Source organism: Poecilia reticulata, chromosome 16 (assembly GCF_904066995.2).
Source record: "Poecilia reticulata chromosome 16, P_reticulata-male-v2, whole genome shotgun sequence".
NCBI lineage: Eukaryota > Metazoa > Chordata > Actinopteri > Cyprinodontiformes > Poeciliidae > Poecilia > Poecilia reticulata.
This window is the reverse complement of record NC_088845.1, coordinates 18815096-18836013: the sequence shown is the minus strand read 5'-3', so window position 1 is coordinate 18836013 and position 20918 is coordinate 18815096. Positions and strand designations below refer to the sequence as shown.

Sequence of the window (20918 nt, the reverse complement as noted above, 5' to 3'; positions counted from 1 at the left end):
CAGTAAAAGCCCATGATGTACTTACTGTTTAAGTGAGATCGGTGAGTATTTGAAATTACTCCGAAGAAGTTTTTTTCCACGCACATTTTGCTCATACATTCCCGTTTAATAAACTGCTTAAAAACGTAATTATAAAAAAAAAAATCCCTGACATTATTTTTCATTTTAACATGGTTTAATATGTTTTGTAGTGTAGTGAGTGTTTTGAGCTCATTGTGTCTGACTAAAATGAGGATAGTTGAATGTTTGCTTTAAGGAAACATTGCGTAACAAGTTCTGTCTGAATTTTGCGGGGTGCTTCACCAAAGACGCCACAAATAAAACTGACGACCTGCTGCTTCTGCTGAAAATAATTTCAAGCGATGCTACTTGTGCATCATTATAACTGAAGAGCATGAAGTAAAACTTTACAAGCTGGGATGTTGGGAGATCACTGGACTCCAGGGGGTCCACAAGAGCACTTCGATTACATTAATCAATGGTCTATTTCAAAATTTTCCAGGTTTTTGAATATTAAAATGTAAAGGATGGCAATATTTCATTTGTAAAACCTCACAATTATGCAGGGAATACTGGTACGCTTTGGCAGTTGTGCTAAATGTCTTCATTTTAAATCCTCCACTATGGAGCCAAATTGCATGAATGTTGCAAATGAAAATAAATCACAATAAATAAATAATTATTGTCTGTAACTGCTTGCAAGCACCACTCATCTAACATGGCCCCTCCTTCCTGACTCTACTGAGTGTGTATTAAAAAGCTGGGCATGGCAAATGTGCATAGTTTCACGATTTACTCAGCACTGTTTATTTAGTAAATAACATGAGGCTCATCATGCATTTGATCAGTTAGACCCTAGGCACACGGAAGTAAACATGAAACTAGGGATGCTAATAAGTGGTGCTAATCTGGGGAGGTATGGGCCTCTGCCGAAAATTCCTTCTTGTCAAACTAATTCCAACACCTTGATGCAATAAACAACAAGTTACCACCTGCATTTTATTTAAAGAACGACGATCAGCTAACCTGTCTGAACGACTTTGTTTTATTCAGCTGACATCATGGTCATCCTTAGGATAACAGGCAAACTTTATGGGGGAAACCAGATACAATACTCATTCCTCCCTCCATGTATGCACACACACACAGAGAAACTGGCGAGGGTCAGAGGTCAAACTGGCTCTCCTCTCCTCTTCCAGCTGGGAGGAACTCTTGCCAGGTCAGGAGGGGGTCAGGTTTTGAATGACTACACAGCTCATAAAAACGCAGTGGCAGGAAGTGAGGTCATGAGACGCTTGCAGCAACAGCCTTGGAAAATCAGGCTACAAGTCTGAGCAAAGAGCCTTTCAGTGTTCATGAAGGTTCTGTACTGGGTTAAACAAACCCTATTTTAGTAGTGGTAATGATCAGTGATAATTAATTGATTTTGATGACCACCATGATGAAGTTGTTTCGCATTCTTGAACAACATAATAAGAAAAAACAAGTTTGGTATTACAAAACAGTTAACAGACTTATTGTTGTTTATTGTCAGTGTAAAAGACCCTCATTGAGGGTTAGTGGTCATTTTGGAGATTTTGACATCTTTCTTCAACCCAACTAATGGGAATATCTCTTTAATTAAAAGTTCTTGTCCAAACAGAATGGGACGATATATTAAGCTGTACCCTAAAACGAAGCTGTATGACTCTTTTTAAAGAAGAAAAATGACAAGGGCAGTTTTTAAAAATGGTTTGAATTATTTATTTCATTCTAATGCTTAAGTTGTAAGTAATCGATTATTGCAATCACAGCTTTTGGTTTACGTAGTGTCTCAATCACGTTCTCTCCTCTCTGATATGATCAATGCGTTCTCCAGAAGGTATGTTTGTGTGCAGTATCCAGAAAAGTTCTCAACGCCTGCAGCTACAGGAAAAGTAATCAACTTTGAACTCAGCACGACTGATCGGATCTTTCTGACACGTTTCTCAAGAAGAAGAAGCTTTAAAGTTCAAGAGCTCAGCCTTCCCACCTAGACTGTGTGACTGTCTGTCAGAAGTAAGAAGTCAAGTGACGACTTTTAAATAAATGACATTGTCATAAATAGTTTGGCAAAAGACCTATTTCTTAAAATGTGCCAGCAGAAACGTGTTAATCAGTGAAAGGCAAGTCTGCACTTGTGTTCAGCCCTTCTTTACTATGAGACTCGTAAATAAAATCCAGAGCAACCAATTGCTTTGAAAATTCTCCTACTTAGAAAACGAAGTCGTCCTGTGCATTATTAAAATCTCTGTACAAATACAGTACTACTGCAAGAATCTCGGAGGGTAACATTAGTGCAACTAAAATTCTAAACAAAAGGGTCCCTCCATCCTCTGGTTAGTCCAGGATCGTGTTGCAGGGGCAGCAGTTTAAGCAGAGAAGCCCAGATTTCCCTCTCACCAAACACTTGGGCCAGCTCCTCCCAGGGGCTCCAAAGTCCAGCTGAGAAACACAGTCTCCACAGCGTGTCACAGGTTTTCTTCTGATTTTCCTCCCACCACATCAACTGAGTCTTCTCAATATGGGGAATAAGCGGCTCTACTCTGGGCCCCTCTGGGAACAGTGAGCTTCTCACTGTATCCCTAAGGAAGAGTTCAGACATCCTGCTCATTTTAGCTGCTTATATCCACAATCTCGTTCTTTCAGTCACTAATCATCGCTTGTGACAATAGATTAGGATAGGAACATAGACCGACCAATAAATCCAGAGTTTCACCTTTTGGTTCAGCTCTGACTGCTACTACGCGCCAATCTGCATATTGATGCTGCAAAGAACATTAACCATTTGTGACCAAGAGCCCCAGATACTTAAATTCCTCTGCTTGGGTAAGTAGAGGACCCAGACCTTATCCCTTCACCAGATCAAGAACATGGTTTCTGATTTGACGGAGCTCATTTTAAAGCTGGCCACTTCACATTTGGCTGAGAACTGCTTTACAAAAACACTGGAGATGATGGTCTGATGAAGCAAACAGAACCACTGGCCAAAGAGAGCATTAATCAGTGAATCAGAACAGAGGCTAACAGCCGGCCCAAGGCATTTGTGAGTGAAGCGGCTGCTTAGGGTCCTAACACCACCAGGGGGCTCGCAAGAGCATCATTTCATTTTATTTTGTAGCGGTAGATTGCACATTTTACACTGTCTACACTTTCTGTTTTGAATTTAAAAACAAAAGATATTAATCTTGCTAACTTGTTTACTGTAAATTTAATTTTTGAATTTACAAACATTAAATTAACACTTATTTACGACACAGTAAATACTAGTCTCCATTTCAAAAAGCTAATTTATTAGAGCATCTTTTCTTGTTTACTACTCCTGTGAGATTAAAACCAAGAGCCATAAAAACATCGGTATGATGCAGGGAGCAAAACATACAAATTTTACCAAGTATTTTTTATCTAGTTTCTAGTGTAAAGGTCTTAGTACACTTAAAGTAACACAAAGCTAACTTTAACGTAGCTTTTCAGCAACATATAGGAGCTTGTTTAAGTCAATAATCCCTTAATATTGATTAATATTCCTAAGTACAAGTCAGTACAAATACAAACAAGCTCCTATATCATGCTAAAAGGTTGATTGTAAGCTAATCTTGTCTTATTTCAAGAGTAATAAGATATTTCTCTTGAAACTAGACTAAAATACTTGGTAGAACTTTGTGCTTTTGCAGTATGAGCTAATATTAGGAGGCATTGTACACACATAGTGTAGAAATGATGATGTATGTAGTTTTGATATTAATATGAGGCACCCCAAAGTAAACTCTGCTTAGGGCCCCAGAAAGGCTTGGGCCGGCCCTGGAGGAGCTGCAGAGATCCACCGGTCAGGTAGAAAAATTGACATGACAGCTGGTCATTCAGACACTTTGCAAATCAGGCCTGGTTTGCAGGTTACGGCAAGCCATATAGGACATATGGCAACTGCAACACATATCACGTATATGGATATTTATTTAGGAGATTACTTGCGAGTTGGTTAAACACAGAAGGAGAAGAAGAAGATATAAAGTAGATGAAAATGAAATAAAACTTTAGGACCTATTGAACGTTTGTCTGTCTGTCTACCCATCCATCCATCCATCCATCCATCCATCCATCCATCCATCCATCCATCCATCCATCCATCCATCCATCCTTCCGTGTCATAGCCCACTTCTTAACTCTTACATTATAATGATTGAGTGCTTCAGTAATTCTCTTTGCAGCTATTAATGACCCCTGTTTAGATTTACAGCGCTGACATATTCATAAACTACACACATCTTACATCAGTGTTAAAAAGTAACAATTACAAAATTAAACCCACGGGCGTAGTAATGTGTCCATTAAGTTAGAGGCAGCGAAGACAGTTATTTAGTGCAATAGTTATGTGATGTTGAATCGATCAAAAATATGATTTCCGGACTTTATTATTGTTTAAAGAGACGGAGGACCATTAAAGCATCAGCTCGGTGTCTGCGGAGCAACACGCTGACAGGCAGAGACCAATAAATGTCAGCGTGGCTCCTCCCGAGTGAACGTCATGCGGCTCTTCGCTGTTGATCCCCATGCGGAACCGAGTGGTCACTTTTAGAAATAATTGACAAACAGACTTCCGTGTGAGAGTCAGAGCTGCTGCTTCCGTGTACTCTGTTAAGCTTCTCTCTTGGCGGAAGGTCCACCGAGCTCCAGCTGTCACTCCTCGCTACGATGCGTGCGATTCCCGACGAGTTGACGACGCTGATTTCAGGTGAGCTCATCGATCAGTGATTGATTGTTTGTCGGTGTTCTTTCCTCGCGTGACGTTTCTTTCACTAGACTTTGGGAAAGCAGTCTGCGAAAAGAGGAACCATCCACTCAGAATGAGTGATGTTCTTTCGTTATATCAATTCCTGTCATACCTCGCTCTTTAATTGCAGCGGCAAATTTTCGCTGCTTAAGCTTAATTAATAAACATTGCTCTCACCTGGTGACCCTGACAGTCAGCTGTAGTTCAGACATCCGGTTTGATGCTTTTGTGGTCTGCTGCACATCAGCGGTACACGTACAAAGTAAGGATGTTTAAAGCTGCCTGTCAGATCTAAAATCAACCAAAAACAGCTTTAGACATGACCTAGCACTTATTGACCATGGTCAGCTTTTCTATTTTGTGATAAATTGCAATAATGCACTAATCAAGAGGAAATACCTTTGAAAAGTAAAATTTAATTGACGCATTCGTATGGTGACATCACAAAAGGCTGGTGACAAATAAATATTCACTGTCCTGATATTTAAAGTTGGGTTAATCAAAGGAGACGCCTGGCTAGCATGTTATGAAAACAACATTGGAATGGCCAGAATTCATTTTTGTGAAACCTTATTATATATGAATCAAATTATTAAAGGATTAAAATCAGGAGAAAAGCTATATGGTAAATCAAGACGGAGAAAAACTTGCTTCATGCACTAACAATAATTTACAGAATAGCCCATGAAGAAAGTAATTGCCAGGAAGAAAGACTTAAAATGAATCCTTAATCTCAGTCATCCATGCAGCTTTATGCAGCCGTAGCGTCTCAGAATCTTCATCATCATCTGTCTAAAGTCGCTCATCCACCAGATTATCGACAGCAACTGATCAGCTCCATTCCTCCTGTAATGTCACAGATTTTTTCTTTTCATTAGTTCACATTTTCATAACTTTTCTCTGGAAATCTGTGCTTCATTACTAAGTCCTGTGTTTTTATGATTTTTTTATTTTTTTTTATTGTCAAGGTCTGTGAGGGAAAGAAGTACACCACTCAGCTGTATCTTTAAATGTTTCCTCTGCTACTTTATTTAGATTTGGAACAGTTCCTCTGTGATGGACTAAAAGCAGAAAGTTTAAGCAAGAAGGCAAAAGAGAGGAGGGAAGCCTTTATCAAACGGATCAAGGAGGTCAAACTAAGGTATTGCCGCATGTACTGTGCATTAAACATTTCCTGCGATCATGAATGCTTACAAAGGTGCCACTAAGTCATCAAATACTTTATCGCTAATGCATGTTTTAAACTAGTAATGTCAATTTATTGTCTTATCTACAGTTTCCCCCAAGATTTCAAAGACAAAGGTGAGTGTTTGTCTTTATCACTTTATTCTTCCCCCCCCCACCCCCCCTTCCTCCTTTTGAGCAATGTTGCAGATCTGGAACTGCAAAAAATAGAATTTTAGTTTTGATTCATAAATGCTTAACCATTTTGTCTATTTGACACTTGTCGAAGTAGCTTGGAAAAGGAGAACCGTCGGTAGATGAACATAACCAAATCACGCATTGCCTCACAGCTCATATTTCCTCCAGTAGGTGGAGATGATTCAGATGAGGATGAGGAAGTTGACAGCAACAACGATGGAGGCTCTATGCATTCGGAGCGGACGGACAAGGACGAAGAGGCGGGCGAAGGTATAAGCCAACAGCCGTTTTGACAAACACGCCGAGCGCCTTAACTGAACAAGCTGTGGAAAAACGCCAGGAAATTCACAAATCTGTGTGTGCCCCTCAGAGAAAGTGACTCTGAGTGACACGGTGAGGGAGGCATTCCAACTGTAACTCAGCAACATACTTGGGAAAGCAATTTCAGAGGAACAACTGCTGCCCCTCGCCGCCTCCCTTTCGCCCTCCGCCCCTTCACTGCCACCCTCGCCCCCCTCTTCAACGGCTAGAGTGTGTTTTACTGCTCTCAGCCATAGTCAGGGGACTAAAAATTACTGCCATGGCTGAAGTTTGTGCAAAAACATCCCCTCCAGTTTTCAAGCACTCTAATCCAGCATGCTTCTCGAAGGAAATCAATGCAATATTTCATACGTACTGTTTAGAGGAAAGTACAAGGGAATTCCTTGTGGGATGGTGATTAAGGGACTGTGGGGGTTTATGGGCCTTAAGCAGCTGCCACTTTTATGGCTTCTCTTTCACACAAAGCAACTTTGACACAGCATTTAGACATTTGCATTGAAGTTGCACTGTGCAAGGCAAGCCTTGTATACTCAGAAATATAGGTGAGTGGAGCATTTATGGGTTCTGCTGTTAATTATTGTCAAATAAACAAATACCCCATGGCTACATTCCCCTAAAACTATTGTTGACACACTTATGAAAACATAGAAACACCTTTTTCATTTAACATTTCGAAAGGATGCCTTTGATTTGATACATTGCGTTGTTCTTGGTCCTCTCCAGGTGCGCAGCAGGCCCCGCCCGTTGCAGCCCAGGACTTGACGTCTGTCTTCAAAGCAGGATATCTGGAGAAACGCAGGAAGGGTCGGTGCTCTAATAACTACAGTTAAATAAATGAAATCTAGAGCAGACTCTGTTTGTCTGGACAATGAAGTACAGTTGGCTTTGCAAAGATATGAAGTCCCTGAACTTTCTCACTTTTTGTCAAATTACAGCCAAACATGTCAATATGTTTTAACAGGATTTTATGTGATAAGTCGGCATGTTGGCGCATAATTGTGAATTGGCTGGACTCCCTGAGTCAGTACTTTGTGGAACTCCTTTTTATTTGTCATTGTTTTTTTTTGTACAAACTTTACATATCCATAGATTCATTTTTTAAAAACTATTCTTTATTGCAACATAGCTTATGCTCAGTCAGATTTTATTGGAAGCATTTGCGATCAATAATTTTAAAGTCTTGCCACAGATTCTCATTTGGTTAAAGGTCTTAACTTTTACTGGGCCATTCCAACAGATGAATGTGCTTTGATCTAAGCCTTTATCCAAGTCTCATGAACTTTGCAGCCTCTAATAGACTTTCATTCAGGATTGTGCTGCATATAACACAATCAGTTCATCGCATATGAAACATGCAAAAGATTGTGACTGCAACATGAACAAGTGTAAAAAAAAAAAAAAGCCCCAAAAAGTTTAAACCTTTGTATAACAGACATGTAAGATCTGTGAAAGTTAAGGACAGAGTCTTAGGTCTCCTGTTAAACATTTTGCAAAGAAAAATTTGTTCATAAAGGAGTTTGCATGACACAAAATAGCATATATTGTATAATATAATATATTTTGTAATGTATTCTAAAATATATTTGTAAACATTGAATATTGTACAAAATGATCCTACTGTAAACGGTAGTATGAAAACAATGTCGCGTGCAAACCACTGAAACTGTCAGCTAAAATGCAGTTGCTTTCATGTAAACCATCTTTCTCTGCACAGATCACAGCTTTTTTGGCACCGAATGGCAGAAGAGATGGTGTGCTCTGAGCCATCACACCTTCTACTATTATGGCAGTGAGAAAGGTACAGTCTGTCAGTCAAGAGATTTTGTACTATTATTTTTTTTTTCATTACATCTGCATTATGTTGACCATTTATAATGGTACTTTTATCTTCTGCAACAAGACAAGCAGCAGAAAGGCGAGTTCGGCATCGATGGCTACGGCGTCAAAATGAACAGCACCTTGCGGAAAGACTCAAAGAAGGACTGCTGCTTTGAAATTTCTGCTCCAGACAAGCGAGTCTATCAGGTTCGCTTCTCTCACTGATACAAAAAAAAAAAGATAATATTTACTCATATCAGTCATTTTACTCTTCAATCTTTGCTGTCTGTGCAACAGTTCAACTCAAAATGCATATTTGAAATGTGTTTCTGATGTTCATGTCGCTCCATGCAGAACAGTTTCTCATGCATAGATGCAGTATCACTAATGAACACATGCAGGCCTGAGTGTTGTTTTAATTTTGTTCTGTGTTCGGTTTCAGTTTTGTGCATCATCAACGAAGGAGGCAGAGGAATGGGTGAAACAAATAGACTTTGTGTTGAGAGGTATGAGGGCTTCCACATGTTTACTATACTGGGCTTTGTTTTAGTGGTTCTCCCAGCTTCACCTCAGTAAATAAGAGATTCCAAATACCAATACATCTTAAAACTGTGATAATGGATTGATTTGGAAGCTTTATTTTAAATGTTTGTTGTTGTTTTTTTTAATCTTTTTTTGTGCATTGTTTTAGGGTTAAGTTGCATATTTCATTTTAAACATATTTAAACATTTTTAAATAATAAAAAAACACTGGTTAACTCCAAGTTGAAAAGACTTAACTTTCTTATCAACCCTGTCCTTAAAGATATTATGTCTGCTGCCTGTTGAAAGTACACTTGTCAACTTGAGGACATTGTCACCATATTAAAATGTTTTTAGGCCTCTTCATTTACTGTTTCAGAAAAGTGATAAATCGAGCTTCTGTTGAAGAATAAATTGTGTTGCAATGGAATCTACTTCCATCCCAAATCTATCAGAAAAATGAAACTAAATAGCAACATATACACTAAAATGACAACAAAAAGTTAATTTGTAATTCTAAACATGCTTAGGGTGTCTTTTACTTCTGCTATATTGTTCATTCCTACCGGAATATCCATGACATTTACATACCATTTGTCAATTACGTAATTTAGGTAAATTAGGTGATATTATTAAGAATGCCTATAGCTATTTTTCTTAGCGGAGTCGGTAACAGTGTTGAGATGTAGTGACAGCCACTGAACTAGAGTTTGTAGTTGCGTCTCTCATGGTTAGTTTTTCATAAAATCTGTCCTGCACACAGCACTGTGTGTTAGTGAACGGGTTCCTTTTGAGAGCCTAAAATGCTAAAAAAATCCAGTCCTGTTGTTGCTGCTTACATCATTTAGCTTGTTATTGCACATGTATCACTAGTTTTCAACTTCAATATTGTCATATTCACATTCCAGCTTTAGAGACACTTATGAAAACATAGAACCAAAAACAAAAGTGAATTTATTTTGGTTCACTTTTGTCCACTTCTCTTTATATTGCTGTTTAGCATTGTGTTTACCTTGTAAAGGGTTTGTACCAACATTTCTTCTGAATGCCACTTAAAGGCGAACCACATAGTTCCAGTGATAACTTTCACCGCAGTTGGGGAGTTTTGGTTCTGTTTCATCAGTAGTATCCATTTTCATTTCTTTAGAACTATAAACGTTCACCAAAGAACATGAAATCTTTAATGTGCTTTTTGAAAAGAAATAAACATGAGATAAACATTCTGTTGAACTTACCATTATTTTTAATAGATATGTCTGGCATGATTCCCGAAGAAGATGATGACGAACAGTTCATGTATGACGACGTTGGAACTGCTCATGCTTTTGCCCCGGGTGAAGAAATCTACGAAGAGTTGCCAGGTCTGACCACATTCTACACTAAACAGTGTCACAGTTATGATATGTTGTTAAAAAAAAAATCAAATCCCATTTTTCTGTCCTTTCTACAAAACCTAAAATGCACACTAATGCATCAGTATGGTTGTATTTTTTCCAGATGAGGAGATGCCTCCTCCAGCCAAACCTCCACCAAAAGTTGAACCATCATCCAAACCTCCTCTTCATCCTCCTCCTGTTGCTGCCAATTCTGCTGCACCTGGAGGTATTGCTTCTGAATATACATACAACTTTAACTAATAACAGCAGATGGGTCTGATCAAGTGAATGTTTAAAAGCTGCAGCGAAGAGGAAGTAGTAACACTGACAGAGGAAGTGCCCGTGAACAACTGAAAGTTACTGTGCACAATTCTGGAAATAACTTTGCTTGACTTGCTCAACTTCCTTTTACGACACTTAGCATGTTTAAACACCAGAAATACCATTGCATATTTTAAGCAAGAAAATAGTTACTAACAGAAGCAAAAATGGGTGTTGCTTAAATAAATAAACTACCCTAAAACATGTTTGTAGATGAGGATTTTCCTACCATGTACTCCAACATAAACTGTTTAAGGCCAGTTTATGTGCACAGTCCCATGCATGAGTAATAAAATGGGCTTTACTTAAAAATAAAGAAAAAAAAGGAAAGAGAATTCCATCTAAAGCAAGATATTTATATAAATTATTTAAGAATACTGAAATGAAGACACACAGAAGTATAAATGTTTAAACAAGCGAATGTCTAGGTTGAGAAAAACGAGTATCAAAGATCTTAAACAAAAGCTGCAGTAAGCAATCCTTTTAATCTTGATTTAAAGGAGCCAAGAGTTTCCACACATTTCTGGTTTTCATATGGTTCGATTCACATGGTTTGTTTCATATGGTTCTGAGGAGCTTAGAAAAACTCAACAATGCCTGCCCTTGTTTAGTTCTGCAGCTAGGAACACTGGGTAGATTACTGCACTGCTATAACGGCCTTTAGCATTTCTAAGCTGATTCAATGGCGTCTCAGAGCAAATGTGAGTCTGTATTACCCATACTAATAGTCTCGGCATCCCGATTAACACAAGTGGAAAATTAAATTAACTTAACTTGAAACCCCTTATATCACCTTACATTATTTCTCCTTGCACAGCTGACAAGAGCACAGACTATGCAAACTTCTACCAAGGCTTATGGGACTGCGCAGGGGACCACCCAGACGAGCTGTCTTTCAAACGTGGAGAAGCCATCTACATCCTGAGCAAGGTATGGACCAGGGAGCTCTGGGTGTCGGAGATCAACTGTTGTTTTCTCTCCTATAGAGGATAGAATTACGACAATTCACCTCTGAGAAAATGTTAAAGCAATCAGGTCAGCTGACTAAATGGTTATCTGACTCTAGTGATAAGCCCATCGAAGCCACGTTGTCCAAGTCCTTAAAAGAAGCAGATTTTCTTGATATGTTATTGAGGGGACGGTCAGAGATGGACCTGACTAGAGGTTTTTTCTCTGGAACTCCGACATGGAGGATTAGACGTGTCCCAGCGGAAACTGCTTTAGTGCCGTTGGCAGATTCTGGCTTTAGCTGGCACGTAACATCATTCCATCACTCCCATCTGGAGTATTTCAGCGCTCTGTCACTGCTGCCATGCCAGGCGCTGAGCTGCCCCGAGCCCACACACGCACACACGCACCCACACACACCTCTCATGCATCTCTATCACCTCTCTAAATAGGAATGTGTGTTCTCAGGAAACCCAGGCTTAGCATTCGGAGCAGGTGAAGACGTGTAGTGGACGCACAATTTCCGAGGCTTGTCAAGCCGGGCAGGGCCAGGAGAACTGAGGGCCCGTTCTTTACCTTCACTCTGTAACCAAACAGGAGCTCTTTTGTACTTTTCTGCTTTTAGTAAGCACCAAATAGGATTTGTTGATGCATTCCACATTTGGAGTAGTAGTCTTGAAATAAAAGGTAGAATTTCATGTTTTCACAGATGGAAGTTGGATCATGTGGTATGTTTAAAGAGAGAGTGTGAAATGTGCTCCATCTGAACAGACTATATTTCTTGTCTGGTTTAGTTCCTATGATGCATTGCAGTCATATGGGACAGACTGCTGACAGCTGGCCAAGGAACTTTTAAAATTCAAGTCTGCCATCTAGTGGCAAAGCATGTAGCTGTTTTGTTCAGATGGGTTGTACAACTCATTGGTCAGTTACTGTTGAAATACTGCCTTACTAACCAAAATAATAATTTAATGTTGGTAATGGTTAAATATAATTTAATGTTAATCTTGAATTATAGGAAATGACTTATTCTAATACCCAGAATAAAGAACCTTTCAACTGTGAAAGCGGGTTGGGGAGAGAGAGGGAAAAAAAGAAAAGTAATATATGTTTTAAATGAGATATAATAAAGTCATTTTGGTAATGAAATTATATTCCCTCTTGCTAACAAAAATGATTAAATAGAAATTATTTGATTTCTGTAATTAAGAGACTGAAATTAGCTTTGTATGTCACACTGGGGAATAGAGCATCAGCCAAATTAATTCTCCATTGACCAATCAGCCAGTACCGTGCAAATCCAAATGCACAAAGTAGAAAACCCTAATAATGCTCATCAGCTAAATCCTGGTTTATTGTTTATTAAAAACTTTAATTAACAAAAATCCTGTTGTGTGGAAAAAAAAAAACAAGAATCAAGTTGCCCTTTCACAGCCGAAGAGTGCCATTAGCTGAAACCTTGGTGTTGGGGGTTGTGGCCTGCTACGAGTGCAATGACCATAAAACCCGTCTGGACCACAGCCAGCTGCAGCTAAAAGCTTGGCCGTCTCCCTTCCTCTTCCACAAGTCTCCTTTATCCCTCTGCCTTGCATCCCTCCCCCATCACAGATCCCAGTAATAGGTGTGGAGTTCCAGCTACGAGACCCCTCCTGAAGTCAGGACCTGAGAGTTTGATAGCTGTTTGATTCGGCTGCACAGCCGATCGCTCTCCGTTTACACACGTGTGCACCCCCTCCCCAACGGAAAGTGAAAAGAATAATTAATGAGCATAGCATCTAAAAACTCAACATTAGGGGGGAACGTCTTCACATTTCATCTTCATGAACCGATGCAACCGAAGAATTTCCTGTGGTACAAGTAATTCAATTACGACAGCGTGCCCTTTTTCGGTTTTGGGTGTTTGTGTTAACGTGCGTGTGTTCTCACAGGGTGTGGCGTCATTAGTCATCCACAGCTCCGTATATTCATTCCCAAGTTGTGTCCAGCACTCACTCAACCTTAACTTATTTGTCAGCCAGCCAACTATACAATGAGGTGTTGCTGTTTTCAAAGGCTGGAGGCAGGAAGTCATCACACACACACGTGTGCACACACACATACACAGCCGCGCGCTCACACACACACACACACACACACACACCACAGCCTACTCCTCCAGCGGTCCAGATGAAGTGTCATTTGGACCATGTAACACACCTTATTTTTTGTTGATATTTTATGATATTAAAAAACACTTTTCAAATCTTTTAAAGTTTTTAATACTGGTTTTTGTAAATCCATACAAAAAAAAAAAAACCTGACTAATGATGAAAGTTGGTTTGTGATTGCTAAAATTTTTTACTGAACTTTTAGTTTTAATTCTAGGTTTTTCCTGACAACCAAAGAAAAGACATGCTGTTGCTTGGCAATGACTGTCCTTGTGGGCTAGCCTGCAAACAAACTTGACATAAATCTAAGAGCTAATGCTAGCTTAATAACGACAAAATATTGCTAGCTAGTAAATGTTCAAAATTGATTGTAACGAGTCATCATTTAATAATTATCAGTTATTATGTGCTGTTCATTAGCAAGAAACACCGCTTGCTTGCAAGTTAGGCTTTAGCATCAGCACTGTTATAAAAAAGATTTAAAGCTCAATATAAATCTATTTAAATCAGAAACTTTCTAATGGTCAAACCCTAATGGTTCTAATCGTGTAATAAATTAATCCTATTCATTTCTAATACAAGTACAAACACATTTGCATTGTCTTACACTGTTATTTACATTAGTTGCTAAGTCGAATTCAAACCAACATTTTCTTAGGCAATATTTAATCTTTAAAGTAATTAATACTAATAATATATAACTATTATACCACTTGAATCACCATCACCCCCAAAATGATTACATGCAGGTCAATGGGTCCATGAGGGCACCAGTATTCTCATGACAGTCAAGAGGTTAAATATATTTGGCAATTTGATTGATTGGAATTTAAATCATTTGCATTTGACACCCTCCAAAAGTAATATTTCTGGTGTGACAGACTATCGCAAAGTGTTCGTAAGTGTTATGCCAAGACTCTTAACACAGACTGCAAATGCTCTTTCCTTTAAACTAAAGAAATAACCTAACACCAGAATCAGTTTATTGCCAATACTGCTACCCAAACATATAATGCAAAGCAAAATCTTGCATCTAATTCACTGAATTGCACAGTAAGACGGACTCAGATGCGGCTCCGGCTTGTCCCTGAATTCTGCCTTTTAAAACGTTCCCTCAGTTTGCCCTCCCTCTGCCTTGTCAGAACCTGAGCTCCAGCCTTGATTCATGCTCTGGAAAGACTTTGATGTGAGGTCAGGCTCTTGTCCAAAAAGAGAGAGATGGTCTCAGATCTCCCCTCACGCTGTCTTTCTCTCATCTCAGCATGCTGACTGTCATTTGGAGCTGTCTCCTTTTGGGCTCGGGAAGATTTAATGTCACGTTAATGTCTTTTTTTTTTTTTTTTTTTTGGTGGAGTGGATTGAAATGTTGGTTTGCGTTCTTAAACGTGACAACTGAATGTGGGGGGGATGGGCAAACTGTATGAAGTTGTTGATGGGATATGCCACCATGTCTATTACAAAGCAGGCTAAGACAATTAGTAGGGCTTAAAAAAATAATGGCTATCCCTCTGAAACAAGGGAAAATGCATCCAATTAATGCTTGATTTTTTTTTAATTTTTTAAATTTTTTATTTATTTCCAGAGAAAATATCTTTGTTTTAAAATGACCAATAAAACTTGACAGTCAAAGCAGGATGTCAAAAGACGGATGTAAAATAGCAGAGAATGTGACACAAAACAGCCCAACTAGAACGTAAACAATGGACAAAATGAACAAAAGATGAATATCTTAGGACTGTTGCTGGATAGAAAAGGGCGAGTAAGACATTAAAAGTGAAACGCCAATCAAGTTAAATCAAAACGGCAACCTAAAGTGAAAGAAATAATAATATAACTGTTACAACTGAACACATTTTTAAGTAAAAGAGACAGAGGGCCTCTAAAAAGGACAGAACGATTTAATTTCTAGAGCTAAAATAGTCACAAAGAGATTCACTTAACAGACACTAAGACGAGTAACAAAAATAAATGTAAATCTACATCAGAGAAAAGTCAGAAACTTTGCAGAAAGATTCCAAATGAAATGCAAATCAAGCAAATAATAAATGATCAAAAACTGGCTTAAAGACAAATCAGAGAAAATACTTTTTTGACAAATAATTAAAAAAAAGAAAGCCTCGAAGCTGGTATGAAGTCATTTGGATCACTTTGTGTGTGGAGTCTCATCACATCATCCTTTAAGCCATTGCTTTTTATCCCTTTGTGTGCCGAGGGCCTTTTATTTCAATATTACAACCTGAGATTGACAATTACGCAGAGGCTCCTGGGTGTGATTCAGCCTGTAATTGCTTTTTTTTTCTTGCTAATGATTAATTAAACAGTTTAAGTAAGGACAGACATGCCTATTATTCTCGTTTCTTTGCTTTCAGGAGTACAACAATTTCGGCTGGTGGGTCGGAGAGAAGAACGGAGCAATCGGCATCGTTCCTAGAGACTACCTGTTGGAGCTCTACGTCATGTAAAGGCTCTGTGCTGCTGAGGCTTCTGCTTAATCCACCTACCTGCTGTTTCATATATCGAATGGTGGGGCTGGGGGGAAGGGGGGGTTCTGAGATAAATCCAATGTTTCAATATTGGCAAGATTGATGATTATAAAAATGGCGATTTGACTGAAGGTATATTTCCAGCATTTTTCTGCACTTTTGTATTTATTTTCTGTTGAAATTATTTGTGATGCTATTCTGGAGTTGCTTTTTGGTGAAGATAATAAAAATTCAAACACTCGCTGATTTTTTATTTTATATATATATATATATATATATATATATATATATATATATATATATATAATGTGTGTGTATGTATATTTACCCTTTTTTAAAGCCACAAGGTGGCAATCTAGTTCCTTATAGAATCATAAGTGGCCTTTGTGACAGAGCATAAAATCCTTACCTGAGGTTTACAAGCCATATTAACAAGGATATATGTATATATAACCCACTTATTTTAACAATACTAACGGAGATCCAATACATAAAATTTCTAGGATAGATGGCTAAAACGTGGATCATCAAAATAGAATTTTATTTTATTTTTTTGCATTTCTGTCCCACGCTTCAAAGCGACCTTTTATTTAAAGCACCTGGGAGACTTCACTGGGCAGAGGATCACAGCGGCGGCAGATGGGAGGTTGTGCCGCCTGCCTGACTGTAACAGCTGAGGTGCACTAATAGGACAGGCAGCCGCACAGAAAGCCGGGACGCTTATCGCCCTCCGAGGAGCTGTTTGACAGCAGGAGAGTCGGCGTTGGCCGTGCAATGTCCCTCTGAGGTTAGATACATATACTGTACGTGTGTTTTTCTTTTCCTTTTTTTTTTGTTATACCAAAAATGGGCTTCAGTTTTAATGCACTCTGACAACGTGGCCTTGTCAGGGGTTTTCTCAAGTTTGGGGGGCCGGGGAACGAGAGAGGAGTGAGAAATGGAAAGGAAAAATTCATCAACCGATAACTCACTGTATCTATTTTTCTTTTTTTCTGGCTGCTGTCTCTCTGCTTTGTTCGAGTTGAGTGATGAGCCATAGTCCTCTGTCCTCTGGGTGACATTCAAAGAAAACATAAATCCTGATTTTTATGGTACAGTGCAGCGATAAAGCTTCCCTTCTAATTGGAGCTGTAATGAATTACTATAATTACTTATTGAATATACAGCACTGGAAATGGAGAAGAATGGCTTTGTTTTTTTGTTAATGTAGAAAAACTAACAAGAGATATGAGATTAGAAACCGTCTTTGTGTTTAAATCTTTAATTCTATCAAAGATAATTTGTAAATTTTAAGCCCAGAACGATAAGGCTGTGCAAAATTATTCACATGCTTTCACTTTTTTTTAACATATATATATATATTTATCCAACCTTTGCAGAAACTTATGGCATCTCAAGCATTTGCCTATTCTTCTCTGCACAATACCTCAAGCTACGTCAGATTGGGTGGAAAATATCTGTGATTTTTCCAGATTTTAGGCGTGGACTTTAACTGGGCCATTTTTGCATATAAATATGTTTTGATCCAAGCCATCCCGTTGAAGCCCCAGCTGCCTGTTTAATCTGTTCTGCAGGAAGGTGGATCTTTGCCTCAGCTTCAAATCCTTTGCAGTCTACAACTCCATCTTCCTCCAGCTAGCTTTGCTTTCTCTGATGCAATAAAAGCATTTCCACAGCATGACGCTACCACCACCATTCTTCCCCATGGGGACAGTGTGCTCAATGTGCTACGCCGTGTTAGTTTTTCTCCACAGATATTTTGCAGGCTGCTCAATCCCGTCTGATCAGACCAGCGTTTTCCACATGGTCTTTTCTTATTCAACAATGGCTTTGCTCCTGCTATACTTTCACAAGAGATCATGAAAACACGCAGTGGTCCCGTCAACAGGTTCCTTCACCTTGGCTCAGCTGTGAACCTCTGCGGTTCCAGAATCACCAAGGGCATTTTGTCAGTTTCCCTCAATAATGATCTCACTGTTTAGCCTACGGGTTTAAATACATGTCTCGGGTTTGCAGCTGTGCTGTAGTTTTTCCTCTTTTCACATGATGAATTGAACAGTGATGCGAGATGTTAAATACTTGGGATATGTGCTAACCCTGCTGCAACTCATTCACTTCTTTATTTCTGACCTGTGATTGTTGTTTTTTTTTTACGGTGCGCTAATGGTATCTAACAAACCTCAGGCCTTCACAGAACGGCTTTATACTGTGAGTGAATTAGAAACAGGCGAATGCACACCGCCAAGGTGGGTTGCATTGGATTTTATTTATAGGCAAAGGGAGTAGGATGTGAATGCATGCAACATTATTTGTTAAATAAAATGTCACAAAACACAATCATACTCTCATTTCTGCAGCTCTGTCACATAAATTACCCTAAACATATTGAAATCTATGCTTGTAGCATGATAAAATGGGACAAGGTTCAAGGTATGACTACTGCAGCGAAACACTGCCTTCATTACTGAAATAAGGCCAGCGTTTGCCCTTTTGAGCTCTGCTTTTTAAATATTTGGCAACGGGTCATCTAGTCAGTGGCAAACAAGGCTAAAAGCTGCCTCTCATCTTTAAGTGCCAATAAAAAGATATCCTTAATGGATGACAACTTTCCTCCCCCCAGCCCTGTCTCTTGTTAGTTCTAGACAGACATATCTTCTAACGCAATTTAAAATCAAGATATAATGTTTAAAGGATAAATGCCACCATGTCATTAATCCTCCAGCGCAGTAAATAACACTAATGATACCAGAATATCACTAATTAATACTTTCCCCCCATAAAAACACACCTTCATGAGCTGAATATATATGAACAGAGCTGTTGCGGGGGTGGGGGGAGATGGTGAATATATTTTGGGTTTGATGGTGCAGGAAGCTGTCAGTTTTCACAGCTGCCTTGCAGCTCAGATAAAGCAATTCCAAAAATATTTTAACTAACATAAATTATCAATTAAACTTGATCATTTTTGTCAGCATTGTTTGTTGGCTGCAAAACAATGTCCTGGTATTAGTGCTGTCATGTTTGTTGACTATTATGAAGAGTGCTGATGGTTGATCTCTATGCTACTCTCCATGACTTAATCCGGATCAGTCCGTCAGCTGTTTGGATTGTTGGGCAGGTCTCACCTCAGCTTCATGGAGAGTTTCTGTCAGGAATAACTCAGGCTTTATTTATGTGATAACTCCAAGCTTTTTGCAGGATATGTATCACCCACCCCACCCCAGATAATGCCCCATATATCAGGATTCAATTAAAGCTCTTCCCGCCCCGCTCCACACATCAGGGTTCGAACCTTTAAAATCTAAAATGGTCACTTTTTAACTGCAAGTCACTATTAATAGAGGTCAGTTTCATGTAACATAATTCAGCAGCAGATGAAGTACACTCTGGTTTATGACATTTTCAAAGATGTGGCAGATTTAAAGTGAAACTTATGGAAGGCATGGCATACAGAGACCTGGAGAAATATTTACACCTTTTGAACTTTTTGACATTTTGTCTTGCTGCAACCACAAATTTGTTGTATTTTATTGGAATTTTAAGTGATTAACCAACAGGAAGACATGCATAATTATGAAGTCGAAGGAAAATGAATCTCTTTTTGTTCTGGGTCAGGAAAACGGGTCAGAGAAGAAGGGAAAAATGGAAGAAGCTAAATAAAAGACATCAGTTGTAGACAAACAGAAGTTGCAAAAGACAAGAGACGAGGATGAAAGTTCACCTTGCAGCAGGCCAGCGGCTCTATTCATGCTTCCAGGGCTACAATGGATTGGTTTGGATCAGGATTACGGCCCGCAGGTCACTTGCAGCCGCCAACAGATATTTGGCTCACACTGCAGTTCATGAATGGTACGAGTTAGGTCTGCCAAAAAACATGTACAACCTTTGTTTATTTGTATATTAACTGAACTGCATTCCACAATTCAACACCTACCCAGCTGGGGAATGGCATTCAGGCCAGGCTTGCAGCGTACACCTGGTAGCTGCTGCGTTGAAATGAGGCTGGATCAGATTCACACCGTAAATGAACTGCTCTGGAGTTTATTTGGAACGGAACCGCACCTCGAATGGCTCAATTAACTCCGCAGTCGAGTTATTTGATTATTATTATTTGAAGCAGACGCATCTTAAAAGTCGAGGGACAGCGACCCTTGAGAAGTGGATTTAAGGACCTCTGCTGTAGAGAATTTGTAGCAAGATGTAACAATTGATGTTTCTAGATTCTCTTCATTTAATATTATCACCCATTATTCCTTGCGACATAGCACACGCTCAAAGATATAAGGTGGTAGAGACGTAATGTAAGAGATTTACAGCTTTACCTGCAGTGAAAAGTGGTTCTATAACTATAGGAATATATTTTGAGGAATTTTTCATTATTTAGGAAAAATTGAAAACTATGTATCATTTACCTTCCACTTTACAATTACATGCCATTTTATGTTGGCGTGTGACATATAAAATAAATTTAAATTTCTGGTTGTACTTTAATTTCATGAAAAAGTCCAAGAAAGGTGACTAGGCAAATTTTCTGTCGTATGTAAAGGTGTGGATTTCAGTTGTATTTTTTTTAAGTGTTTTATATTGTAAAATAAGAAATTAGCTGCCAATAAGTATGAAACTGAATGGATTTTTTTTATAGGCACCACGTGGTGTAAGATGGCATTGCCTTCTATCTTACAGTCTTCATTCAAAGAGTAGTTTAAAGATATCAGTCAGTTTGTTTCTTGCATTAGCGGTCAGAATGCCACCTTAACGCACATAACACACCAGCTGATCCCTAATGAAGCTGTTACGGCCGTGAGCTGGTCAGTCATTTCTCTCGCATACT

The 20918-nt window shown here is 38.9% G+C and overlaps 1 protein-coding gene across 2 annotated transcripts; it reads left to right on the top strand.

Annotated features, from left to right (window-relative positions):
- The first annotated feature begins 4474 nt into the window (after positions 1 to 4474).
- Positions 4475 to 16328, top strand: skap2 (src kinase associated phosphoprotein 2). Of its 2 annotated transcripts, none has more exons than XM_008432505.3 (12): positions 4475 to 4750; positions 5825 to 5930; positions 6066 to 6091; positions 6323 to 6421; positions 7196 to 7276; positions 8187 to 8270; positions 8373 to 8497; positions 8733 to 8796; positions 10063 to 10173; positions 10310 to 10414; positions 11327 to 11439; positions 15974 to 16328. In XM_008432505.3, the coding sequence occupies exons 1-12, from the start codon at positions 4711 to 4713 to the stop codon at positions 16064 to 16066; spliced, it is 1047 nt and encodes a 348-aa protein (XP_008430727.1). In that variant the 5' UTR covers positions 4475 to 4710; the 3' UTR covers positions 16067 to 16328. The 2 variants fall into 2 exon arrangements, with proteins under 2 accessions (XP_008430727.1, XP_008430726.1); XM_008432504.3 differs by having other exon boundaries at positions 4476 to 4750; positions 6320 to 6421.
- The last annotated feature ends 4590 nt before the right edge of the window (positions 16329 to 20918 follow it).

What these genes read in the sequence shown, in the direction of transcription:
- skap2 (XM_008432504.3), top strand. Translation starts at nt 4,711, where the DNA reads ATGCGTGCGATTCCCGACGAGTTGACGACGCTGATTTCAG. An exon ending in ATCAAGGAGGTCAAACTAAG is followed by an intron (nt 5,931 to 6,065) that starts GTATTGCCGCAT and finishes TCTTATCTACAG; the next exon opens with TTTCCCCCAAGATTTCAAAG. An exon ending in CCATCTACATCCTGAGCAAG is followed by an intron (nt 11,440 to 15,973) that starts GTATGGACCAGG and finishes CTTTGCTTTCAG; the next exon opens with GAGTACAACAATTTCGGCTG.